Consider the following 26,361-nt stretch of genomic DNA (forward strand, 5'->3'; position numbering starts at 1 on the left):
AAACAAAAAGCAGGAAAATAAGATGGAAGATGAAACAAATCAAATACAAATCAAGTAAAATAAAGTGTAAAAATGAGGTGGAGCTAGTTAAAAGCTAAAGCACTTTTACAACTATTTAGCAAGCTGGCTTCCCTGATAGGTGTTGTGTTCCATAGCTTTGGGCCATAATTGAAGGCTGCAGTCCTGATCTTCTTTTGACTGTTGCTGGAAATGTCTAGCAACCCAGCAGTGGATGATTGCAGTGTTCTTGAAGGCATGTAGTTGACAAGTGAGTTAGCAATGTAGCTTGGTCCTCGCCTATTAAGCACTTTCTTTATAAGGGCGACCTTAAAGTCAACTCTAAATGTTACTGGAAGCCAATACTGAGCAGCTAAGACTGGACTAATGTGCTCTCTCCTCTAAGTTTTTGTTAATAGTCGGGCTGCAGAGTTTTGAATGAGCTGAAGTCTCTCAGTGGTCAGAGGCCAGTGAAGATTGCATTACAGTCATCGAGTCGGCTTGAAATAAAAGCATGAATCAATTTTTCTGCATCTGTTTGATTTACAAATGGCCATACATAATGAGATGGAAAACTGAGGTTTTCGTCACCTTAAATACATCGCGATATTTGGACCTTTACAAACATGTCTGGTGCTAATTCTCCAATTAGATTTACTAAAAGTAAGCTGAATCGTCCAAACAGTCTACTCAGAAAGATAATACATTGACATTTATTACCTTCAGTCGAAGTGCGCATGCGCAACGTTGTGCTTAAACAACACAGTATAGCTAACTATTCCGGCGTCTATGGATATCATGCGTTTTTTAGCTCAATGATATCATGGCGGAGGTGAGAAAACCGAAGCGAAACATCACGGAGGAAGCCAAAAAAAGAAAAAGACAATCTGATAACTTTACGACAGTACGACAGTGCACTTACTCGCAGAGCCTGTGGGGGCGCAAAGAAAACCGGAGAAAACTCTATGTATTGCTTTAATATGGGACTTGAAGCTTAGATCTGAATCTAGGATAACACCAAGACTTGTAACCTCAGGTTTAATCCAGGATGTAATTTCCCCCAGATTTTTAAACAGCATTTCTCAGGTAGTTATGGAGTTTATAGCTGCAGCATCATTTGGTTCAGCAGAGATGTACAGTTGCGTTCCATCTGCATAACTATGAAAACATACATTGTGCTCTCTAATGATATCCCTGAGTGGTAGCATGTATAGTGAGAATAGTAATGGACCAAGGCAGCTCCCTTGTGCAACCCCAAAGCAGGTGTCATGTTTCTCAGACACATGATCTCCAAGCCTGACGTAGAACTTTCTCCCTTTGATGTATGTTCTGAACTAGTTTAACCTTGACGTTCAACTGGTTCAGAACTGAAGTTACACAGTTTAACTTGAAGTGCCCCTAGAGTCATGTTGTCCCAGACGTAAAATAAACCATTTCAAATTCCATTTTGCCATTCATCATTATTTTGCATTTATGACCAGTTTGGCTTGAAGTAAAATTGGGATTATTAAAAAGCCAGGCGGACACCAGTGTGACTCAAGTAACCTTTACGTTACAGTGAGATGATGTCCATTATAAAATAATTATAACTCATGGATGAGTGACTCAGGCAACCTTTACGTTACAGTAAGATGACGTCTGTAATAATAATTATAGCTGCTGCACTAGGGAGTCGGCGCCGGAAATTTTGCGGAGGAAGAAGGAGGAGGAAGAGGAGCAGACAAATGACGAGGGTGCATCAGCAGAACTGCCTGGACCATATTTAAAATGTATTAAAAACAAAATATCTTTACAATCATGTCTCAAATCCACACAGTACAATGCCTGAGTAGACTTTGGCATGTTTATTCTGCATCATTCCAGAGCTTGAACTCACAACCTTAGACACCAAGGTAAAGTCATGATCTTTTTAGCTACCTGGCAAGTAAGAAGCCATAGATGACTTTACACCATGACTTAAGCAATCACTAGGGTTGTATGTAGGGCTGTCTTCGACTCAGGATTTTGTGATTCGACTCAGACTTGGTGTTCAAAGCGACGCGTCGAATCGTCGATGTGTTTTTTCTCTTTCTCCTGGCTATCAGAAAATCACTTGACATCAAGTTTCCGTGATTATTTTGGTTAGGCCTATATTGGTAGCCTATAGAAACAATCAATTGTTGCCAAGGCACATTTCTGAGTAGGTTAGGGTATTTGAAATCAACGAGAATGACAGTTACATAATTACAGCATTTTAAATAGCTAGAATAGCCTGGCTATCGGTTTGTGGAATAAGATGGAGGGATGCTTAATTTTGTTCAATCTTTTTCTGAACGAACTTTCGTCCATTTAGGTTATGCTTGAATAGCCTTTATTGGGCTATTTTGTGAGACATATTGTTGCATATTGTGAGACATTGCGATAATTTACTGAAAAATTTAAAATCCAGCTGAAAATACAACTCCATTCCCTGTTCCCTGGAGGTGATCCTGAAAGGAGAGGGAATATAAGGATATTTTAAATCCATCTAAAACATGAATAATTTATCTATGACTTTTTAGAAGATTTTCTAAATCTATATCTATTCCCTGTCTTGTTCTGTATATTTACATTGTGCCCCCCAAAAAAAGTAAAGTTTTGAAAAAAGTACCGTGGAAAATCAATACAGTATCACAGAAACAATATTGTGATGTATTGCTGTATCAGTTTTATTGCACAGCCCTATAGCAAATACTGATTTGTTATGAATTATTTTAGTTTTAGACGGTTGCTGTAGCGCCACCATCAGGACAATTGGCCCACAATGCCAGTTGAGGACTTTGGGCATACAGTAGGATTGAACCTATGTGCGCAATTTTTCATGCATGGGCAGGTAGATTTCCCAGGAAGAAGAAGAAGGAAAGAGGCAAGAAGGGCCGGCATCTGAACTGCCCGGCCCCTAATTATAACTGCAAATATAAGGTGTACAGTAGGGAGTTATCGTGTTACATGCTATTAGAGCCACTTGTGTCACATGACAAGAAACACTCATGAGTTAATACACACAAGAATGTATTAAAGACCAGATCAACAAAACAAAGAAAGAATAAATAAAATAACTAAAGTAATGAAACTGAGAATGAAAGACGGAAATGATACAGGTTCCTTCGGAACATTCATCTTTCATTTAACAAAGGAGACGATTAAATGCAATAACACGTGCCGGCTGGCGTTTATTGTCATGTAGGAATACTACATGATAATAAACACATAATATCAGTTAACAAGAAAACAAGGACAGTGATGCTGGCGATTTTAAGCTATGATGGATAAAATTGAGTCAACAACTAATCAAGAGTTACAAACACAAGTCATTCCAATGAAATATGTGAAAGAGAGGCAGTCCTGCTCAGAGATCGTCCTGTTGGCCCTGAGCCCAGCCTCCTGATAACAGTTTTCTTGAGTCCATAACGTTCCTCCACCAAACATCAGAAAATCTTCACCTTAACATTTTGTTACCTTCAGCTGAAGTATTAGTAGTCTTGTCTTGTCAGAACAAGCCGATCAGCTCCCTGGGAAGAGACAACAGCGGTGCCTCCTCAAGTTGGCACTTTATGCTGAGTACTGGGACGGTGTTAAAATGAAAAGTAGGAAAGATACACGCATCACTTCTTGGGGTGCTGGGGTAGGAAATAGTCAAAATGAAACATAGAACCCGCACACTCGTATGCACACATGGGTGTGACACAAATAGTTTGAAATGTGACCTGACGATGAGCAGACGCTCGAAACGTCAAGTTTATTCTGGAGCGAGTGTGTGGGTCCTACTCTTTTCATGGTGTGAAAATGTCCACATGAAGCACTGTACATTCACGTAATGTTTTCATCTGCCATTACGTGGATACCAAGAAAGACATGACTGAGGTGTTATAGGTAATGATAATTAACTACAAACATCATCGTTACATAGAATAAAGTAATAAAGCATCATAGTTGGATACAATAAACATTGACACAATAATAAATGATAAATGGACTGCACCTATATAGCGCGTTTATCCAAAGCTTTACAATGAAGGATACCTCCCCCTCCCCCCAGACTGATAAATCATAAAAATTGTGGTGTTGTTTTAGTCACAAAACAGACAATACTGATAGCAAGGAGGGTTGTTGGAGGGACAGAGATTAGCTGGCTAGCATAGTCCTGTCATAGAATTTTAGAATGTTATACTGTGGACATAATCTCCGTCCTTACATGCACCTACCTACCCTGATTCCTCAGGTGTGATGTCAATTCTGGCATTTTTCTAATAGTCCCAGCGAAGGATTTAGACAGGTCCCAATCTTCTTTTTTTCTTTCCCCGGGCCACCTTCTTTCAAGCTCTGGTGTGTGTGATAAACTCACATTAGCGCACACACATTCACATAGACCTAGACACACACATGCTATTTGCTCGCAGCCTCTGGATGACTATTTGTTTTTAGCCTGCCTCCTGTGTTATGAGCTCCATCAATGTGGTTCTCATCCCCTTGGGTGCTTACAGGGATCTGGCTGTCTTACCCCAAAGCTGTCTCTCTCGCTGTAGCCTCATGTTGAACTTGCTGAACCCCCTGATGACTAGATGAATGGCTGGCTGATTGGCAGACTGGAGAAATAAACGCATGAATGACTGGGTGGCCTGGCTGGCTGGATCCATAGATGGATGGATGGATGACTGGGTGGCTGGCCTGGATGGATGGATGGATGGACGGACGGACGGACGGACGGACGGACGGACGGACGGACGGACGGACGGACGGACGGACGGACGGACGGACGGACGGACGGACGGACGGACGGACGGACGGACGGACGGACGGACGGACGGACGGACGGACGGACGGACGGGCGGGCGGGCGGGCGGGCGGGCGGGCGGGCGGGCGGGCGGGCTGGCCTGGCTGGCTGGCTGGCTGGCTGGCTGGATGGATGGATGGATGGATTCATGGGAGGCCGAGATGGATGGATGGGAGGCCGGGAGAGATGGACGGATGGATGGATGGGAGGCCGGGAGAGATGGATGGATGGATGGATTCATGGGAGGCCGGGATGGATGGATGGATGGATGGATTCATGGGAGGCCGGGATGGATGGATAGATGGATGGACGGATGGATTCGTGGGAGGCCGGGATGGATGGGTGGATGGATGGATGAGTGGCCGGGATGAATGGATGGCTGACTGGCTGCCTTTTTTGAGCCCCTTAAGTACCTCCTCGATTTGCATCCTCTCTACTCGACTCCTGAAAATACATCTCGTCACGGGACCCTATCCAATACACTTTAAGAACCAGGTGTTCTCAGAGATGACAGACATGAGGAAGTCTAGGCCTGCGTTGGGTCTGGCTGTGGCCGTGGCTGGTGTCTCAGTGACAGGCAGGGAGCCAGGAGGGGCGCCAGGTAGACCCCAGGCCGGGACATCAGCCCCCTTACTGTGTTCTCTCCCCTAGTTGGCCTCCAGCCTGCCCCCAGTTGGCCTGCGGGCTCATGACACACACACACACACACACACACACACACACACAGAGCAATTACATGCCAGTATCTTTCCACTTCTTCCCCCTTTTTGTCATTGAGTCTGACATATCATGTTGTAGAGCGATGCTAGCCAGAGAGATACAGTAGGAGTCATTTTAGAACAGCTCATGTTCTAATTCTGCAATCCTGCTGTTCAGTTAGCTTTAATTCTACAACTCCGGGACTGAACATTCTACTATGTGTACTCTAGAGGCTCAAATAGTTCCTCAGCAGTTAATTCTCTATTGGGAACATTTCAGGTAACACTCTTTTTGGCACCTCCCAATGAGATTTTAGCCAGAGCCAAAGGAAAATCACCAGTGCCCCAAAAAATTGAGAATAATATAAATCCTCCCCAAATGTGTTTAAAAGCTTGTTTTCCAGTGCAGCCCATCCCTCTTTCATGTATTGTCCATGGTTTTACCAATCGAGATCATTAATAGACAGGTTATCAGTATCTTAAACATTTTGTCTTCATATCCATTTTGTGTCATGTCGGGAGATTTCCAGCGATTGTGAAAAGTGAGCTCAGTCAGAACCACAGCAAAGAATATAGGCCTATATATGCTGGTAGGCTACTCGCCATAAAACGGAGGTTTCCCCACTAAAATGTGTGTGCATTACCCCCCAAAGACCTATTCTGAGCCAGGAAAAACCCTGACATATAGTGTATATCGTGTTTAGATTACATGCTTATTGGACCATAAAACGATATCTAAAAACAAGGAATCGTCATAAATTCACATTGTCCATTTTCTGTTTGGAACTACTGCTACACTGAGATTCAAGTGAAGCTAAAATACCATAGAGACTTGTTTGATGTTTGATCAAGGGGCCAATAAAAATATGTCCTCCTCCTCGCAGCTGAGCTCCGATTCTTTCTTCTCCTCTCCTCACAGCACAGGATTAGAAAGCCTTAACAAGCACGTCTTATCGTCCGGAGACCATGTATCACACAGACGCATACTCACTCAATCTCCTTCCCCCCTCGTCCCTCCCCAGTTTGTTCTTGTTACCAGGCTCACAAGGAGATAGATGTGCTGTGGGGAGATGAGGGAGGGAGAGAGAGCAAGAGGGGGAGCTCTGAGGGCCACAGCTGCCCAATAAGACGCTGATTTATCAGTCCCACAGCCCTACATGTAGATGCTGCTTTTCTCTTCCCCCCTATTACTTACCAGCCCGGTATTTCCGGCTGCACGCCCTGCGCCGAGATGGTGTCGCAAATATCTATCTCATCCCTCCGTGTCTCATCCCTGTCACTCTATCCCTGTCTCTCTCTCGCTCCGTATCTCTGTCCCGGTCTCCTCCTCCTCACCACGCAATCTCTGTTAAGAACAGGATGGACGTCAATGTGATTCAGTCTCACCCTCCTTCTGAATTAAAACCCACTGTAGTTTAAAGAGTCAACTTGCCTCTCTCTCTCTCTCTGTCTCTCCCTATCCTTCCGACTCTCTCCTCCTCCTCTCTTTCTCACCTTTTAGTCCAGTACCAGATGGAGATGATGAGAAGCCTTCGTCACGTCAACATCGACCATCTGCACGTGGGCTGGTACCAGTCTACTTACTACGGCTCTTTTGTCAGCCGCGCACTGCTCGACTCCCAGTTCAGCTACCAGCACGCCATCGAGGAGTCTGTAGTCCTCATCTACGGTAAGGCCCCCAACACTGACAACGCACGGATAATGCAGAGTTGAGAAGAGAGCGCCTCATATAAAGTGTGAAATATCAGAGCTCCATGAATTTAACTGTTAAACCTCCTTCCAGCTAAAGTGCAGTATTCTGCTGGGGTAGGGCACCGTTGAGCCTGTCGTCTTTTCTCATATACCCCCCCCCCCACTTCACTAAACACACGTTCACTGGGAACAGAAGTTGCATTACTTTCACGTTATTGGTTGCTACCTAAATCGAAAATCAATTTCACACGATAAAACTATTATTTTTTAGTGATTATGTGACTTAATTTACCGTTGGAAATTATGCCAGTCTCCCAGTCTCTGAGTAGTGGTAGATGACGACTCCGGGTTCCTTGGCGATGTACACACGCACGCTCTGTAGCGTTCACCAACATTATATGGCTCTTTGGCAGTGACGCAATACCGATAGCCGATATGACGCCAAAGCGTGAATATCGGCCATAATTATTGGCCGTGCCGATTATTAGTCAATCTCATAATCCTGGGCTGTGGTCAAGGATCCGGTCTGTGATCTTAATGCAAATCTGATCCTCAGTAGACATCACTGAATACTTGGGTGAGCATGATGTACCTCTCTTGATGAAATGAAACCAGATGCATCACGCTGAGGAGCAACTGATTTTTCTCACTTATTAATCATTCTTAAAGTGGCTGGTGTTTAACTCTCCCCGCACGCACACACACACACACACACACACACACACACCAGTTACTCATCTCCAAGCCATTTTCATGGTTGTGGTGTCATGTTCTTTAATTTCCTCTGACATGATAGGGGAGAGTAATGTTCCTTGACAGGAGTTATGAACTCCTCGCTCCAGCAGCCACAATGGCAAGGGTCCTTATTCATCTTTAATGAAGGCTTCTCTTAATGTCAATCAATAATGCATACTCAAATGGACAAAAGTGCCTCAAAGGAATTGACATTATCACTGTCCACGAGCGAGTGAGATAGCATTGATTTTTTTCTTCTTATTTTTTCTCTCCTCATTTCTCCTGCCGAGCCTGTGCGCCATTCAGGCCCTGTGAACAGGCAGCATGTTGGGTTCAGTCTAGTCTCAACGCCAGACCCATGATGTTCTGTATGTAAGCTACGTTAACTACATTACTGCATGCTGCAGATCTTTCTATGGGTCTGGGACACTTTATGCTAAAAACTTGTTTCCGAATCCTGGCCGGTGATTGGTACCGCCTAAATCCTGCGGGCACCAATCAGTCAATCAGTAAAGACTTTCGCGATCAGGCGCTCCCAGCTATTTTTCCAACCACAGCCCATTTTTCAAACCTCTCTGTCATTGCTGCTACGACCTGTTATGCATTTTTCAAACCACTCCATCATTACTGCAACAACCTGTCACTCTTTTAATTTTAACCCCTAGACCTGCCCTCAGACAACAAGCTCGTGTGGCAAAGTGGCACAGACTAGGTTCAGTCAAGCTGGCAGGTAACTGTCCACCCCACACGGCAGATGGTTTGCTACACCTAACCATCTGGGACAGCGTCCTTGGAAAACATTTGAAAAAAAACAACAACCTGGCAGTGATTGGATGAATCAACCGGGCTATCATCATAGGCTGTCGGCGACGCTGATTGGCCCATACATTTTGATCGGAGCACAAATGGATTTCTAATCAGCCTGGCCCGACTGGTCCGTCTAGTGAAACAGAATGTGAGCTCCCCAACTGGTGTGTTCAGGGACATATTCAACCTCTCCCTCTCCACTGGAATAGTCCCCACCTGCATTGTCATCCATCAGTGTCCCAGTGCAAAACAAGGTAGCGTTCTTAAATGACTGGCACCCTGCCCTGTTGCCCTCCTATAGTGAGCAAATGCTTCGAGATGCTTGTTAAAGATATAACCTATAGTGTGTTACCCTGGACCCATACCAATTCGCATGCAGACAAAACAGATCCACAGATGACCTAATATCCACAACACTCCACACCATCCTCACACACCTGGAGAAGAGGAATACTTATGTGAGGATGATGTTCGTTGACTACAGTTCAGCATTCAACACCATGGACCCCTTAAGGCCTGGTTCATAGTCAACGCAAGCTATGCTGACGCGGCTGTGAACGCGGCTCTACGCAAGTGGTTCATTCGCGCAGGGGTCGCTGCCAGCGCCCGTATTGAAATAGCACTTGCACGCGCGTTAAGTCAACATCAAAGTCACCTTGCGTAGCCTTGCGTAGCTCGCACTAACGTAGCTCGCACTAGCGTAGCTTGCGTTGACTATGAATGGGCACTAAGACTCAACACCATGCTCTGGGACCTAAGGCTCAAGCCCAGTCTGTGCGGCCGGATCCCGGATTTCCTGTCTGGCCGACGCCAGGTGGTGAGGATGGGCCCTACACCTCCGCCCCTCTGACCCTCAACACAGGAGCCCCCCGAGGCTGCGTCCTGAGCCCTCTCCTCTGCTCCCCGTACAGACAATGATGAGATGGTCTATAGGAGGGAAGTCAACAACCTGACACAGTGGTGCCAGGAGAACAACCTCTCTCTAAACGTCGACAACACCAAGGAGCTGATGGTGGACTACAGGAGGAGAGGAGAGAGGCTGGACCCCGTCACCATCAGTGGGTCCACTGTAGAGAGAAATAGATCCGCACTCCCGATTAACGTTATCATATTCGTTTTATTTCATGACGGCAGCAGAACGGACGCGTTTCGGAGCTATGTTTGAAACGCTGACGAAGTACAGGTCCGAAACGCGCCCGGGTATCTGCTTTCGAGTATCTGCACCCAGCGTGAGTGGACACTTTTGAAGTTCAGCGTGCCAGTCCTTTGTTATATCCACTGTAGAGAGAGTCAGCAACTTCAGGTGTCTCGGTGTCCATATCACTGAGGACCTGACCTGTGACGTGCACACCGGCCATGTGGTGAAAAAGGCACAACAATGCCTCTTCCACCTCAAGATGACTGGAAAAATTTTGGCATGAAGCAGAAGGTGATATTTCTTCAGTCATCTGTGAGAGGTTACCTGCAATTGGAAATAACACAGATATTTACCTAACCCTTTTCCTGAAACCTTTCTTTCCGCTTTTCTCTGTCTCCATTGTAGACCCTATAAAGACAGCCCAGGGCTCTCTGTCTCTCAAGGCCTACAGACTGACACCTAAACTGATGGAGATCTGCAAAGAGAAGGACTTCACACCTGAGGGGTGAGTTGTTGCAGGGCACACACGCGCACACGCACACACACACACACACACACACACACACACACACACACACAACACACGCACGAAGCCTATAGAACGCACACACTCGCTCAAACTCCAATTATGGTCAGTAAGACGTGTCATATGACACGTCAGACAAAATTACATCAATCAGACACCTATTCAGTCGACAGTCTAGGCTGGAGACACTCCACCTAGCCGACACTTCGCCTTACATTTTATGCAACACGCTTTTCAGCTTCCATACAGCCAACCAAATGGACTGTCTGACAATTTATGACGCGTCTGCGATTGCACAAAATTCAGGAGGCGCATTTGGAGACATTTTTGCGACACCCCAATCTGATAGTTAAAAAAGGGTGTGATAGATGTTTTGTTGTACCTGTTGTACCACACATTTAGACTCGCGCTTTTAAGTCCTGTAAAAGAGTATCATTCAGTGGATGGTGATGCTGGCTAGTTTGTCCACAAGGGATACCATCAGTGGCGCTTTAGAGACGCTCGCTGTTCCCGATGATGATTTATCTGCCGGCTGTCCCTGTCAAGTAAACAAGTGCGCGATGTTTATACGTTTCCTGGCCCTAAAGGCTGTTCGTAATTGCTTTTAAATTGCGCCTGAAAGTAAGCGTAATGAGACAGCCATTTCCAAACAGCTCCTCACCGACGACTTCTGAAGATCTGTGAGCAACCCCAAACGGGGCATGATTCTGTTGGAATCCCTGTGGTATCAATGAACCATACAGAACAGCCATTAGAGGACTCTTAAGTGCACTTAGGAGGGAATGGACTTATTTTTTGTGCCGAATGCATTTGTCCTTTGTCCCTGCTCCTCCCTTACCTGCCTTCCCCTCGCTCTCACGTTGTTTCCTTCTCTGTCTCATTGACTCTCTCTCTCTCTCTCTCTCAGGTCATTCATTCCTTTATTGACCCAGTGCAGCCTGAAACTCCCCTCAACTAATTGTTGAACCTTTATTAGAGCGTGTGATTTATGCGGCCCACGGCTGCTCCATTAATCAGATGATTGAGGAGCCAGGGCCATATCCCTTCACACAGGGAAGCTTCACTTCCACCAACCATTATTTTTAAGAAATCTGAATATCAATATCTTATTTTTAATACATGCATTTGCATTTTCCAGACTCGACTATTGTAAATGTATATTACGTTGGAAGGTTTCTCTCTTTGATATGTGGGTTACATAAGCTATGCATCATGCATGTGGCAGAGGGCTGTGAAAGGTAGAGAGGTGGTATTGAATTATACCTCTGTTGCCTGTGAATTTCCATCCTGCTACTGTACCGGCAGACTGTAGGTCAATATCTTCCAGTTCAACAGGTGCATCACATCAGAAACCTGTTTTTCACCTCTGTAAAGGTGCATTGACACATTTTAATAACCGTTTTGAGTCCTGATTATGTTTTTTTGTATTTCCTCTTATGTGAACCATGATAATGATGAAGCCAAAGTCCAGCTTTGATATTTCCCAATCTTTTAATTGTCTATCAGATTATTGTAAGAGACGAATGTTTGAAGCACTAAGTGATCCCAGTCCCTCCCCCACCCCACCAGGCTGAAGAAGGCCAACATCGGGTTTGAGCACATGTTTGAGGAGGTGCCCATCGTGATCAAGAACTCCCACCTCATCAACGTGCTCATGTGGGAGCTGGAGGAGAAGTCCACGGTGGCCGACAAACACGAGCTGCTCAACCTCTCCAGCAGGTCAGTCAACAGTACTACGCTGGCTCCCAGAGCTAAAGCCAGGGCTTCCGCCTAGAGCGGTAGATCTCTAGCAGTGACATGGCTTTTGTCAAGCACAGATCTAGGCAGGAGCTCGTCAGCTTGACCAGCAGTCCAGTGACTGGGTCCGACTGCCCTGGGCTTCTGGACTATGCTGGCCGACTTGTCGTGAACCCTAAAGATGAGCTCAGAGAGTCTCCTGGTCTCATGCTGGAGCCACCTCTCCAGGGAGGGCTGTGAGACTGAGAGAATGATTGCCCTCCCTATAGGTTTTACTCCATACTGGAGGATGTGATGTCTGGCACAATGAAATTCCTGAAATTGTCAGATTGCCACATGCTTTTATCCTAGAGTGGACAGCACAACCCCCCCCCCCCCCCCAACCAAACATAATGGCTTTTTGTTTAATGTTTTTCTCTGTCGCATTCTCCAATCTGCCACATTTGTCATCGTGATATCCTCTTCAGAGCTCCTATAACCCTGAGAAGCTTAGTCAGGTTTGGAGAGGTCCTCTGGCGCCCCACATCGTTCCACCTTGTATGGAGATGCGGCCAGGGGCGGACTGGGGAAATAATTCAGGCCGGGAAATGTAACCCCAGTCAGGCCACGAGCCGACGCGGTGAGATGGAACAATTTCGGGGCCAGGCCAGTTAGCGCGCCAGACCACCGAGAAAACTCCTGGTGCTCCCGATGGCCAGTCCGCCCCTGGACGCGGCAGACTGTAGGGACCCGCCCTCCCTGCGGGCGGCACCGAACAAAGGGCCCGGGGGCAGGGGCAGAGAGAGGGACGGAGGCCGACAAATAGAGCCTCGACAAAGAGCTCTCTGACGGACAGAAGGCAATGTGGCCGCAGTGGTGGGAACACGTATGTACTGAGAGGTTCCCATTGTTCACAGTTCCTGTGTTCTCCCGGCGGGGCTCACTCTGGAGAGGTGGACGCAGGAAGCTGCTCCCCCCCACTGGGCTCTGTACCCGTCAGCTGCTTTGAGAGCTCAGTGCCTCGCAAAAGTAGGAGCTCAAATCAGAAATTCTGAGAATTACTTTCAGCAGGACTCTTTTGACGTAGAAAGGTTCTTATAACTCCACAGGCATTCAAAGGAGGTGTCTTTCGTAACTCATTGAGTTCATGATAGGTGCATACTAGGAAACGTGGTGCAGATGTTGCAGGAGAGGAAAGATTTTCCATACAGTAGAGTTCTTCAAAAATGCGGGTTGGATAGGGATGGTAGGTTATTCTCTTTTCTCTGCAGATTTGAAAGTAATCTGCTTTTTTGTAACTGGAGAAATTCAAGGCATCGGTCCATCAGCAGCTGTGTGAAGAAGTGTCTTCTATTGGCAACAGAAATAGCCCATCGTAGCTCAAACCACGGTTAATTTGTCAGCAGTGATTGTGAGACTGACAGGATACAGGTTAACGAGCCAATAGAGTGATGAGCAGTAAATCCAGCACTGTCCCACGTGAATAAAAGGTGGAGTCAAAGGTGTCAACGCCTACAGAGCAATCCCATTTAAAGAGAATCCATGATGTGAGGGATCATTCGATTTTCCAGCAGATTAGAATTAATCTGGATTTCTCTCTGCCCTTTTTCGCTTTTTAACCCTTTGTGGTACAGTCTGCACTGCACTCCAGATCTTTTATTCACCGTGTACTTATTTAACCTTTTGCTACGGCCAGAAAGCCTTTTTTTCCATGCGAGTTAGTGGTAGTGGTACGACGCAGACCTGTTGCTCTCTCAGTGTGTGTCTATGTAGCTAATGAATGTGAGATGCAGGGGGAAGGCATGGCTTGGTATGATTTTTTTGGTGCAATAAACTAGTGAAATTGAAGCCCAGCCCAGTCTGGTGGTGGATGTGCGTATTTCCTCCAACTCCTTAGTGTGAACTTTGCTTAGGACTGCTTGTGTGTTATGAGTGCTGCTGCTGATGAGTACTGCGTATATGAGAGCTATTTCCTATGTCTGTTGTGTGACAGAGACGTTGATAGCACTGCTACACCAAACCCCTGCCTCGTGTGTGTGTGTGTGTGTGTGTGTGTGTGTGTGTGTGTGTGTGTGTGTGTGTGTGTGTGTGTGTGTGTGTGTGTGTGTGTGTGTGTGTGTGTGTGTGTGTGTGTGTGTGTGTGTGTGTGTGTGTGTGTGTGTGTGTGTGTGTGTGTGTGTGTGTAGTATAAAAATAAGCACTTCAGGTGGAAGGTTACGTTGCTTGATGTGTGTTTCCTTGCAGTAACCACCTGGAGAAGAGCCTGCAGCTGTTGATGGACCGAGTGGACGACATGAGCCAAGACATCGTCAAGTACAACACCTACAGCCGCAACCTCAGCAAACAGCAGCAGCAGAAACACCAGGTAACACACACACACACACAAAGTGGCCACTTTATTAGGTACACCTATCTAGTACTGGGTAAGACCAGCTTTTTCCTCCAGAACAGCCTGAATTCTTTATGGCGTGGATTCAACAAGATCCTCTCTAGTACACAAGATGTTTTTGCCTACATAACTGCAGCTTACTTGATGTTTTGTGTTTATCGCACCGTTCTCTACTCTAGAGACTATAGTACATGGAAATGCCAGAAGGGTTTCAGAGATGCTAGATCTGGCACCAACAATCATTCGACAAAGTTGCTGAGATCACACAGATTTGGAGGAAGGTTCCCAGTTTGATTCCAGCTCCTGGGGTTAGTAGTATCACAGCAAATGCACCAGGAATTCATCCATAAATGAAAACTATGCAAATTATATTATTTACATGAATAGTTTTGCACACTACTTTGCTATTGTACGTGTACAGATAATGATAATGTTCAAAGGGGCTTAGGGGCGGCTGTGGCCCAGGAGGTAGAGCGTGTCATCCAATGATCGTAGGGTCGGTGCTTTGATTCCCGGCTCCTCCTGACCACATGTCAATGTCCTTGGGCAAGACCCTGAACCCCAAATTGGTCCCAGTGAGCAGGCTAACTGCTCTGATCAAATAACAACTAAACCTCTTCAGCATGTCTCTGTGACATGGTTTATTGAGTGATGGCCACACGCTGTTTGGAGGAGCAGACTTTTGTGTCAATGAGCAGGTATACCTAATAAAGTGACAACTGTGCATATACACACCCAGCCTCCGTCCACCCCCCTCTCCTCCCTCCTCCTTTCTCCTCCAGCCCCCATCCACCCCCCTCCCTCCTCTTCTCTACCCCAGCTCAATGTCCCTGCAGTGCTGTTAACACCACCTCATAGACATCATCTCCATTTACCTCCATGATCCATCATGGTCCCCTAGCCCATCTCCATCTTATCTCCTCTCTCATCTCTCTCCTCATCTCTCTCTCTTTCTCCCTGTCCCTCTCACCCCCCCTCCCTTCCTCTCTCTCTCCCTCTCCTTGTCCCCCTCTCTCTTCCTTCCTCTCTTTCTCTCCCTATCCTTAATCCAAAGCAATTTACAATAATTGCATTTAACGTAGAAAAAGTCAGTGTACTACTATGTGCCAGAACTCCAAAGTCTCCTTTCTAAAACGAGAGCATACAGTAATCTAGTGCTGAAGGCAAAACGTAAGAGTAGCAAACTTAAAATGGTAAAGGGTAAATAAACTGCACTTATATAGCGCTTTTCCACCTTAGCGGCACTCAAAACGCTTTACAATGGCCTCTCATTCACCCATTCACACACACATTCAGCTTAGCTGAACATTAGCTGCCATGCAAGGTACTAACCTGCTCATTGGGAGCAATTTGGTGTTAGGTGTCTTGCTCAAGGACACTTCGACATGTGGACAGTCGGAGCTGGGATTCGAACCACTGGCCCTTCGATCATTGAACGACCCACTCTACCAACTGTGCTACAGCCGCCCCGTTAAAATACAATAGGTGCTTAAGAGCGGTGCGTTTTGAGCCTGTGGCGAAAGATGGGCAGCGACTTGGCTGTCCTGAACTCAGTCGACAGTTCTTTCCACCACTGCGGGGCCGGGACAAAAGAGCCATGACCACGTCGATCGACTGCAGGGGCCTCGGGAGTGACGAGGTAGCAGAGCGTAGCGGTCGGGGGAGGGTGTAGGGCTTGACCATGGCCGTTCCTTTCATTTCCCTGTAGGCTAGTACTAGAGTTTTAAACTGGATGTGAGCTGCTACAGGGAGCCAGCATAGAGAACGGAGAAGAGATGTTTTGTGGGAGAACTTGGGGTGGTTGAACATCAGACGAGCAGCAGCTTTTTGGACAAGGTCCAGAGGTTTAATGGCTGACGCTGGGGCCCCAGCAAGGTGGGAGTTGGAGTAGTCCAGGCCTGGAGATTATAAGGGCCTGGATAAGCACCTGCACCGTTTCGTGAGTGAGGAAAGGGTGAATCCTCCTGATGCTGTAGAGCAGGAATCTGCAAGAGCGTGTAACGGATGTGATATGCGCAGAGAACGACAGTTAGTCGTCCAGGGTCACACCAAGATTTCTTGCAGTCCGAGTTGGTGTCACCACTGTGTCATCAATGGTGATGGCCAGGTCCCGGTGCGGACAGCCCTTCCCCGGGAGGAACAGCAGCTCAGTCTTGTCCAGGTGTCGCATCCACTCCAAGATGTCAACCAAGCACCCAGCTATGCTTGTCTCCACTTGTGTATCAGAAGGGGGAAATGACAGGACCAGTTCGGTGTCATCATCATAGCAGTGATGGGAGAAGCCATGTGAGCGAATGACAGAGCCCAGAGATGTAGTGTAGAGTCACTCCAGCTCTAACTGATCCTGCCTGTTGACCTACCTGGCCAAATAGAACCTTGTCAGTCATAGCTGAGCTTTTAGAACACTCTTCTTGTCCCACTTGACACCTGGCCTGAAACATTTTAGGTTTCCATCCAGTTTGTATTTGCATTCGGATCATGCACAGTTCTGGCATAATGCAGTTATGAAAAATCCCATTCTGTTGTTTTTATTGTACTTTCTGGCAGCTGCTATCACATGGGTGTATCTGGGGACCTTCGTTGCAAACACTTAAGCCCAATTTATGCTTCGTTGCTCGACACTTGATGTCATGGGTGACACTTTTTTGTGAAAAAAGTACCGCCGAGGGCTGTCGCGCACCAACATATTTTTCTAATGTCGCTGACTCCGTCACATATTGTCGCTCAAGTGTGATTGGATAGCTAGATAAAAGGCTTGTGCGTTGCCATTGATATGCTTGTTCCGCAGCCTTGTTTTAGTTTTGGCTGTCATTTGACATTTGGCTGTCATGGAAGGAGTAGAGGAACGTCTCTCCGAGCTTGTGAGGAGATATCCCCATCTATACAATTCATCCCTGCCCCTTCACAGAGATGCCCAAGTACTGCGGAATTCATGGGAGGAATTCCGGTACACCGATACAGCCATCTTTCCCGATCAGAATAAAAAAAAAAAAGAAAACCGCTCTCTGAATAACCTCTTTACCTCAGATTAAACTCTTTCCCTCAGAAAGCCGCTTCTCTCAGAATGGCAACACACCATAGAGACGACGCGAAGTGTCGCCCGAAGCAGAAATGCTACATGTCGAGCGGCACTTTTTTTTTTCCTGTCCAGTGACATTTGACGAGCGACACTTTTCAAGCAGCAATTAGGCTTTAAGCTTCGGAGCATCCTCTCCACTACAGGATCCCCTCCACCCTGTCCTCTCTGCTCTACAGGATCCCCTCCACCCTGTCCTCTCTGCTCTACAGGATCCCCTCCACCCTGTCCTCTCTGCTCTACAGGATCCCCTCCACCCTGTCCTCTCTGCTCTACAGGATCCCCTCCACCCTGTCCTCTCTGCTCTACAGGATCCCCTCCACCCTGTCCTCTCTGCTCTACAGGATCCCCTCCACCCATGTCCTCTCCCCCACTCCGTTCTCTGTCCTCCATCTTCACAAATTAACAAGGCTTTTAGGATTTCCAGGGATGGAAGACATCGTTGATTTAGTGGTTGTCATCCCCACACAAATCACTCTATCCTTGTCACACTATAACCCCTGTCTATGTCATCTTCCTGTCGTCTCACTCCTTCTCTCCTTGCCTCTCTCTCTCTCTTTCCCTGTATCCCTCCCTCTTTTCCCTCTCTCCATCTCTCCCTCCTTCCCTCCTCTTCCAGTATGTGCAGAGACGCCAGCAGGAGAACGCTCAGAGGCAGAGCAGAGGGGAGCCCCCCCTGCCTGAGGAAGACATCACCAAGATGTTCAAACCTCCTCAACCCCCTCCCCGTATGGACACCCTCCTCATCGCAGGTACACACACACACACTTCTCTCTTTCCCTATCTTTTTGCTAGCTTACTGGGACCAAGCCTCTGTTCAATAATTATTTCACTTTTATGTTTAAATTACAATAATTTTAAGTTGATTGAGCCTGGAACTCAACCCCTGCTGTTCTCCTTTCTGAAAACATCCCAATCATTTACTGCACTCCTAATATATTTTCTGTGTTCTCTGTGTGTGTGTGTGTGTGTCTGTTTGTGTGTGTGTGTGTTTGCGCGCGTGTGTGTGTGTGTGTGTGTGTGTGTGTGTGTGTGTGTGCACGTGGGCTTTTGTACCTCCAACAGGGCAAATTAACAATTACTGCCAAAACGTGAAGGAATTCACCTCTCAGAACCTCGGAAAGCTCTTCATGGCTGAAGCTCTTCAAGGCCACAACAGTTAAAGGAGAGAGATGCAGAGATGCTCCCCCACCTGCCCACACAAACCTCAATTTCATGACTGGAGGATTGCTGTGCTAGATGTTACAAACAAGCATACATATGACCAATCTATTTTGTAAAGCTATTATTCAAATTATCTGAAACCTTTGCCCTACCCCGCCCCCCCCTGAAAGATCAGGTCAGAATAATTTGAATAATATGTAATTCAAATAAAAATTAAAAAATTGCATCTCCAATATGTCTGCATTTCTTTTTTCCAAATTAGATTTGGAGAAGGGGTGGGATGGGGTAGTCCATACATCAAATCCTGATGCCTTAGAGCGCAAAGGAAATAACCTGACACTGTGGACTTGATTTGTTTAATCATTCTAAAACTATTCTAAAATCTTGAGTGATATCCCTATTTTCTCCTTTTTAATGAAGCTGTCAGCACATATTTGATCAAGAAATAATTGCTTCTATCTGCAATGCACCCTTTCATAATATTTCCTGTGCGTGTTGCTAAACAAAGTGGGTGAGATGTACGACGATGGTTCTGAGTATAACGGACCGCAGACGGCGTCACTGGCACCCGGTGATTAATTACTTTTCAACCCATGATCTAACTTCATTGGAAATAGAGGCACTCGGGCAAATAAAAAAAGTTTTACCTTGACAGGCCACCTGGCAAGCTCCCATTTAGGATGTAATCATGTTTTTCCAATGTATAGCTGTTTTGTTCTTGACATGCACATCATATTGCTATGACTAAGTATTACATTGATTGTTTTATAATAACGTATTATGGAAAGATACATGTTCAGAGTTTTTACCAAAGTGTTAATTAATGGCAATTTTGAATCAACACCAGTACGTGGTCTTTATCTAATCCACTTTTTGCTTGATCCTTTAATTACTGTAGATGTTGAGCTACTGATAACACCTCATTTCAAATTCTAATGTATCATGGAAGATTCAATTGACACACAGCACCGAACAACTTTTCTCTAATTTTAACTACATTTCATAATGTTGAACTGATGACTAATGCTAGCTAAATCAAGTTTGTATATTCAGGCAGTGAGTAGTATGCAAACTGTGAGAAGTAAATGGGTTTAGACTAGAATCAATCTGGAGTAAAGCATCTCCAAGGGCTCGTATCATCAAGCTATGATGCTCAGAATGACCTGTTTAAAGTGTGCACACAGACTGGGTTTATTAAAGTGGTCTGGTGTGGAGGCATGGGTGTTGGGAACCAAACCCAGGCCCATTCTAAAAGGCATTATGATGATTTGTATTTCGTATTAGAGAGATTGGGCTCTCATAGTTTGAGCTTTCATAAACATACAGTACCGTTTAGCAGATGCTAGTTTTTTTTTATCTGCAGTAGCCTCACAGTAGCCTTCTCTCTTTACGTTAATGTAGAGACACACTGTAGGTAGGCTACTCCAGGAGGGAATCGAACCCACAACCGTAGCATGCTCAGCAGTTAGGAAGGACTAGTCTGAACTGTATTTACACAGATGTCGCGTACTGAATACACATTGAACACAGCTACCGTAAGTGTTGATCTGGTGAGACTGAGCCAAACAAACACAATCACAGTAGCAGATGTGTTGTTGATCGTCTCCTCTCCCTGTCCACTGGACCATGAGATGGCTGTGCATCACAAAGTGAGGGAGCGACTACCAACCACACCATATGAATGCAAAAACACAATGTACATATAAATAAATTCTCAGCATTAAACTTTTAACCTTCCCCTGAAAGTACTTTCATTGTTCCCCAATTATCTTTTATCACACAACTGATGACTATTCCCTCAGCACAGAGGAGATTAGTGTTTCAGCCCAAGCCTTGAGAGCAGTGAGGATGTGATGGTGTAAACACTAGGCACTTTTTACCCTACAGCAGGGGGACGGCATTTCATTAGGATAAGGGATTCGTCATACTCCCTCAGAGGCAGTGGGTGGAGAGCTCAAGACAGGAGGACAGAAGTTTGGTGTCATCTAATCAGGCAGGGTTGAAGCCGGCGGCACTGTGACCTGTGGTGATTAATCATATCACAACACAAACAAGCTCTTTCGCTCATTCTAAGATCAGGCCAGGGTGATAGATAATCTGCTGGCTGAATAAAATGGAACGAGTTAACTCCCTGTCAAGTCTTGATACCCCAGCTACTCTTCACATACATGCTAGAGTATCAAGAGTGGGGGTATATCACCCCCCCCCCCCCCCCCCCCATATTACCATGGCAACAGGAGCCTCAATGCAATGGCTTTAGTTACTGTATGTCAAGGCCACTGGAGCAACTTAGGCTCTTGAGATGACAACTCCACAGAAAATTTTGCCTAGGGCTTCCAAAAGTCTACAGTCAGGCCTGGGAATATCCAAGGACAGGCTATAGAATTTAAAGAATGAGATCAAATTAACGAGTTTTAGAAGTTGAGATCACTTGGATACTCTACAGGGCAGGGAGGTGCTTTCTTTGTGTATCAGTGTACCTGACTAACTTACAATGCTAGGTCCCCCTGTAGTCACTCGTCCCACAGGCACTCCAATATGCTGTCATCCCCCGGAGGTAGCCTTTCCTGTGGCTCTGTACCCAAGCATGGTGCTGTAATGTCACGTGGCAGGGGCTTTCTGGGGTCTCTGGAGTTGTAGTGTATACCCTCTTTATCTCTCATATTGCCTAGTACTTCACTGATGGAATCATGGGCCCCATGAAAGCTGCTCAGTGTTTGGCATGATGTACAGTGTGCTGCACACATAATGAGGAATAATGTGGTCTGTGGAGGATATTGGGTTGTTTTTCATTGTTTTCAGTGAAAGAGCATCAATATAAATTGATGAGTTTTCTTTGGGGTTGTACTTTCATGTCTTTAAGCTACATAGGAGAGGTCTTTTCATCCACAGTTGAACCCATGTCCTCTGCGTGTATCTCTACACCCATTCATTTCTGTTTACCAGGGATTCACCACTGACAGCCAATTGCATTATTTTGCCACCATGATATACTGGCTGCTCGAGTGACCTATATCACACTGCAGGCGCCAGGTATAAATCAGCAGCAGGAATCCTGTATACCCACACCTAATTCAATCTGGCAACAACATCCAGACCACCTACAACACAATCAGAATCTTCATCAAGGATGGCATTTCAACCTACTTTAAGAGGCCATACTGGGTTAGGGTGGATGCCCTTGCAACTCTCAGCCAATTATCCACCTGTTATTGTAAGGTGAGATAGAAAGAAGGCTTTAGAGAGCGGACCTAACAGGCTTTTGTTGGAGTAGGATGGCCTGCAGGTAAGAGATTTAGAGAAAACCGTCTCCCACTCCAGAACCAGCCAGACAAACCTCAGTTCAAGGCCAGGGAGTTGTAAATTTTACCAAAGTGTCAGCATTTTCCACATGGCTTACCTCAGGTTCACAGAAATAAATTCTCACACAATTTTCAGAGCTGAAATTGGTCATTTCCCACATGTCCTTCACTTCTGGACCTCTAAAAGCAAGGCATGTGTGAGTGCATCTTGTTGGGTTATCTCACTGTATTTGAGCTGGCCCGGCAACTCCAAATCCATATATTCAACGAGAATAAATCTGAATCCTTTGACCAATTTGGCCAAGATTGGTTCTGCTGTCTAGAGCTGATTTGTCATTGCTGATGTGTTCAAACAGAAAATATCTTGCGTTGGCCTGAAAATGGGCTCCAATACATGATGACTGAACGAAATTGAACCCAGTTTTATTTACAGATTCACTTAGCTAAAGCCTATATAAGATAATCGTATACATAAGACAGCCAAGTCTTCAGACAGGCTGCCTTAGGGCTTGCACTGAATTTGGTCTTAACAAGTTTTTGAACTTGACAAAGTCATTCTTTGTAAAGCTGTTCACATTGACAAACCTCTACTGACATCTTAGTTGACAGGTCAAGTCAGCCTTGACAGTAACATGGTGAAACGTAGAACATTTTTCCCAGATAAAAAGTACAGAAAGGCCCAGTCCCAGTGTCCACCCTAAACCATCAAGCCCTGAGCCCTCACAGACTTATTGACGTCACCTGGTAAAGTGGTTGGGTGCAAGAGGCTGCAAGGGCTCGAAATGGTATAAAAAGGAATGGGACAGCACTTGCTTCATCACGTTACGTTGACGCCAAAACATATTTCTTACTATTGTGGGTGTGGGACTTTTTACTTTACTTTTTAATTTTACGTGCTGTTGTTCTTAGGCCCACATGTAAATTAATTTTGGGCTGAGTCAAATCCTTTTTACATTATCACAACCCGTGTTACCCTCAAAACATTTCTGTTCAACTTGTTGAAATCATTTCATTTTGTGGTTATAAGCTAACTACATTATTGCCTTTGATTCTTGTTTGTGATGTTGGAAATTTCAATTCAAAGAACTCTGTCATGCTGCTTTTAACTGGGGAATCATATGATTTAGGGCAACAGAAATCAATGTAATTTATAACCATAGCCCAGAAGTGTAGACTTACGGTAAGGGGACATAAAGGGCTCAAAATATCTGCCAGAGAGCCCTCATGCACTTAGCGGGAATGCGCCTCAAATCTGTGAGTCCGTAAGGGTAGACATTGGGATTGGGCCAAAGCCTTCAAGGACAAGGAAGTGAGTTTCTGAGGCATAGCTGCAGGATGAAATTGTGAATTGGGGTTGATGACTAAGGCTAAATTTGGTGGGAGATCTAGGGTTCCTTTAAGGGGTCCTTCTCCTCCTAGACCCATACCTGTTGAGCTACACTTCTCAGAGAAATGTAATGAATTTGCATCATACTTTAAATAAAAAACATCCAATATTAGGAATAATACTGTGGCCTCCTCTGCTGGTGGGTGTGACATCTCTTCTTCCACAGTCTACTAACTCAGTGCATTGCACCACTCTGTCCAACTTTACTCCTATTCTATGTAGTGAACTAAGATAAAATGCATTTTAATAATCCCTTTGGGGGGAAATTTGGACATTACAGCAGCGAAAATAGATCAGAGTAAATAATATACATTACAGTCACTAGCAGACACTTTCATCCAAAGCGTCTTACAATAATTGCATTTAACGTAGGAAGTCAGTGTACTACTACTCGCCAGAAATGACAAGTGACTAAGAGCATAATCTAGTGCTACAGCCAAGTGCAAGAGTAGCAAAAGAAAAGTATAATAAGCGCTTTAGAGGGAGGATCCTGGAACTTCTTGAAGAAGAGAGTTTTGAGCCTGCGGTGAAAGATGGGCAGCGACTCTGCTGTCCTGACATCAATGGGCACTGGCAGTTCATTCCACCACTGTGGGGACAGGACAGAAAAGAGCCGTGACTGTGTCGATCAACCACAGGGGCCTCGAGAGTGACAGGGCATATATATATATATATATATATATATATATATATATATATATATATATATATATACTATATTGCCAAAAGTATTCACTCACCCATTCAATAGATGACAGAGCAGGGTCAGTGGATGCTGAGTCAATTGCTACAGACCTCCAAACTTCATATGGCCTTCAGATTTGCTCAAGAACAGTGCGTAGAGAGCTTCATAGAATGGCCGAGCAGCTGCATCCAAGCCATACATCACCAAGTGCAATGCAAAGCGTCGGATGCAGTGGTGTTAAGCACGCCGCCACTGGACTCTAGAGCAGTGGAGACGTGTTCTCTGGAGTGACAAATCAGGCTTCTCCATTTGGCAATCTGATGGATGAGTCTGGTTTTGGCGGTTGCCAGGAGAATGGTACTTGTCTGACTGCATTGTGCCAAGTGTGAAGTTTGGTGGAGGGGGGATTATGGTGTGGGGTTGTTTTTCAGGAGTTGGACTTGGCCCCATAGTTCCAGTGAAAGGAACTATGAATGCTTCAGCATACCAAGTGATTCTGGACAATTCCATGCTCCCAACTTTGTGGGAACAGTTTGGGGATGGCCCCTTCCTGTTCCAACATGACTGCGCACCAGTGCACAAAGCAAGATGGATGAGCAACTTTGGTGTGGAAGAACTTGACTGGCCTGCACAGAGTCCTGACCTCAGCCCGATAGAACACCTTTGGGATGAATTAGAGCGGAGGCCAGGGCTTCTCGTCCAACATCAGTGTCTGACAAATGCGCTTCTGGAAGAATGGTCAAAAATTCCCATAAACACACTTGTGGAAAGCCTTCCTAAAGCAGTTGAAGCTGTTATAGCTGCAAAGGGTGGGCCGACGTCATATTAAACCCTATGGATTAAGAATGAGATGTCACTTAAGTTCATATGTGTGTAAAGGCAGATAAGCGAATACTTTTGGCAATATAGTCTGTGTGTATATATATATAAATATATATATATATATATATATATATATATATGATACCATACAGATTTATATATAAATATATAATAGCATGACTATATATATAAAAGAGAGTGTCGAAAAGCTGAACGCAGGTGGCGAAAAAACATATCCATGTTCATTATGACATCTATAAAGAGAGACTTCGCATTTATAATTTGGAGCTGAGAAATGCACGGCAGTCCTTCTTTTCTGACAGGGCCTGCAATGAATTTGCCTCATTTTTCACTGACAAAATTCAGAAAATTAGACAAGCAGTCAATGCCTCCATATCAGGTACAGGATAGGTGTTGTCCCAGTGTCCACTTAAAATCAATACCATGACACAATTATATCCAATCAACCATAAAACCCTGGAGGACATCATACAATATCTGAAATCCTCCTCCTGTTGCCTTGATATTCTGCCTACAGGCTTTTTCAAAAATGTATCTAACTGCATGGCCTCTGATTTACTACAAATTGTAAACACATATCTTCTTTCAGGTGTGTTCCCACAAACCCTGAAAACTGCAGTCGTCAAGACACTCTTGAAAAATAATAATCAAATCAAACTTTAGGCTATTTGTATAGCGCATTTCATAGAAGCAACACAATGTGCTTTACAGAGAGAAATGGTAGGGTGGGCATAGGTCCCATCCCTACATATTCCAGAGGGAAGCAAAAAAAACAGTTTCACTCGTGGGACAGAAAAGTGAGCTGTAAAAATTCTTCCCTGACCTCTTTCAACGAGACGATCGAGCAAGCTCCCGGAAAATGTTTGTCTTTGGCTAAGAACGTATACAGAGCAGAAAACAAATCTATACACCTCACAAATGAACAATTATATTCCCATATCAAACCTCCTGTTTTTAAGTTAAATCATTGAAAAAGCAATTTTTCAACAGCTGAACAACATCCTGGCACTAAATAATTGTTTTGATGTCTTCCAGGTGTAGTCGAGTAGGACACGACAGTTTGCTGACCATATTGTGAGACACATCTCACTCACTGGAATGTTGGGAAACTGATAAGGACTGGTTTAGTTTTATTAGGATCCCCATTAGTGGTTGCAGGACAACCACTAATCTTCCTGGGGTCCACAAAAATTTAAATAAAATAACATACATACACACATACATACAATACTTACACATGTAGACATAACATATAACATACATGACATTGCATACAATCACATACAATTACATTACAACACATAGTACACTTATACACAGCATGACATTACACCACATAAAACAGTACACACTATTGACAGAACATCACAACATCACAGGGACATTACAGTATATGGATAGACCCAACAAGACA

The 26,361-nt window shown here is 45.1% G+C and overlaps 1 protein-coding gene across 1 annotated transcript in view; it reads left to right on the forward strand.

The window, feature by feature from the left end:
• Positions 1-18,956, forward strand: part of LOC311313892 (eukaryotic translation initiation factor 3 subunit H) — a 36,516-nt gene extending 17,560 nt beyond the window's left edge. Inside the window, exons 3-8 of the mRNA XM_084444141.1 lie at positions 6,989-7,156; positions 10,265-10,364; positions 11,955-12,104; positions 14,346-14,466; positions 18,186-18,318; positions 18,632-18,956. Of these exons, the coding sequence (XP_084300267.1) occupies positions 6,989-7,156; positions 10,265-10,364; positions 11,955-12,104; positions 14,346-14,466; positions 18,186-18,318; positions 18,632-18,729 (770 nt within the window). The 3' untranslated portion in view covers positions 18,730-18,956. The remainder of the gene's footprint in view (positions 1-6,988; positions 7,157-10,264; positions 10,365-11,954; positions 12,105-14,345; positions 14,467-18,185; positions 18,319-18,631) is intronic.
• The last annotated feature ends 7,405 nt before the right edge of the window (positions 18,957-26,361 follow it).

This window comes from Borostomias antarcticus, assembly GCF_949987555.1.
Source record: "Borostomias antarcticus genome assembly, chromosome: 10".
NCBI lineage: Eukaryota > Metazoa > Chordata > Actinopteri > Stomiiformes > Stomiidae > Borostomias > Borostomias antarcticus.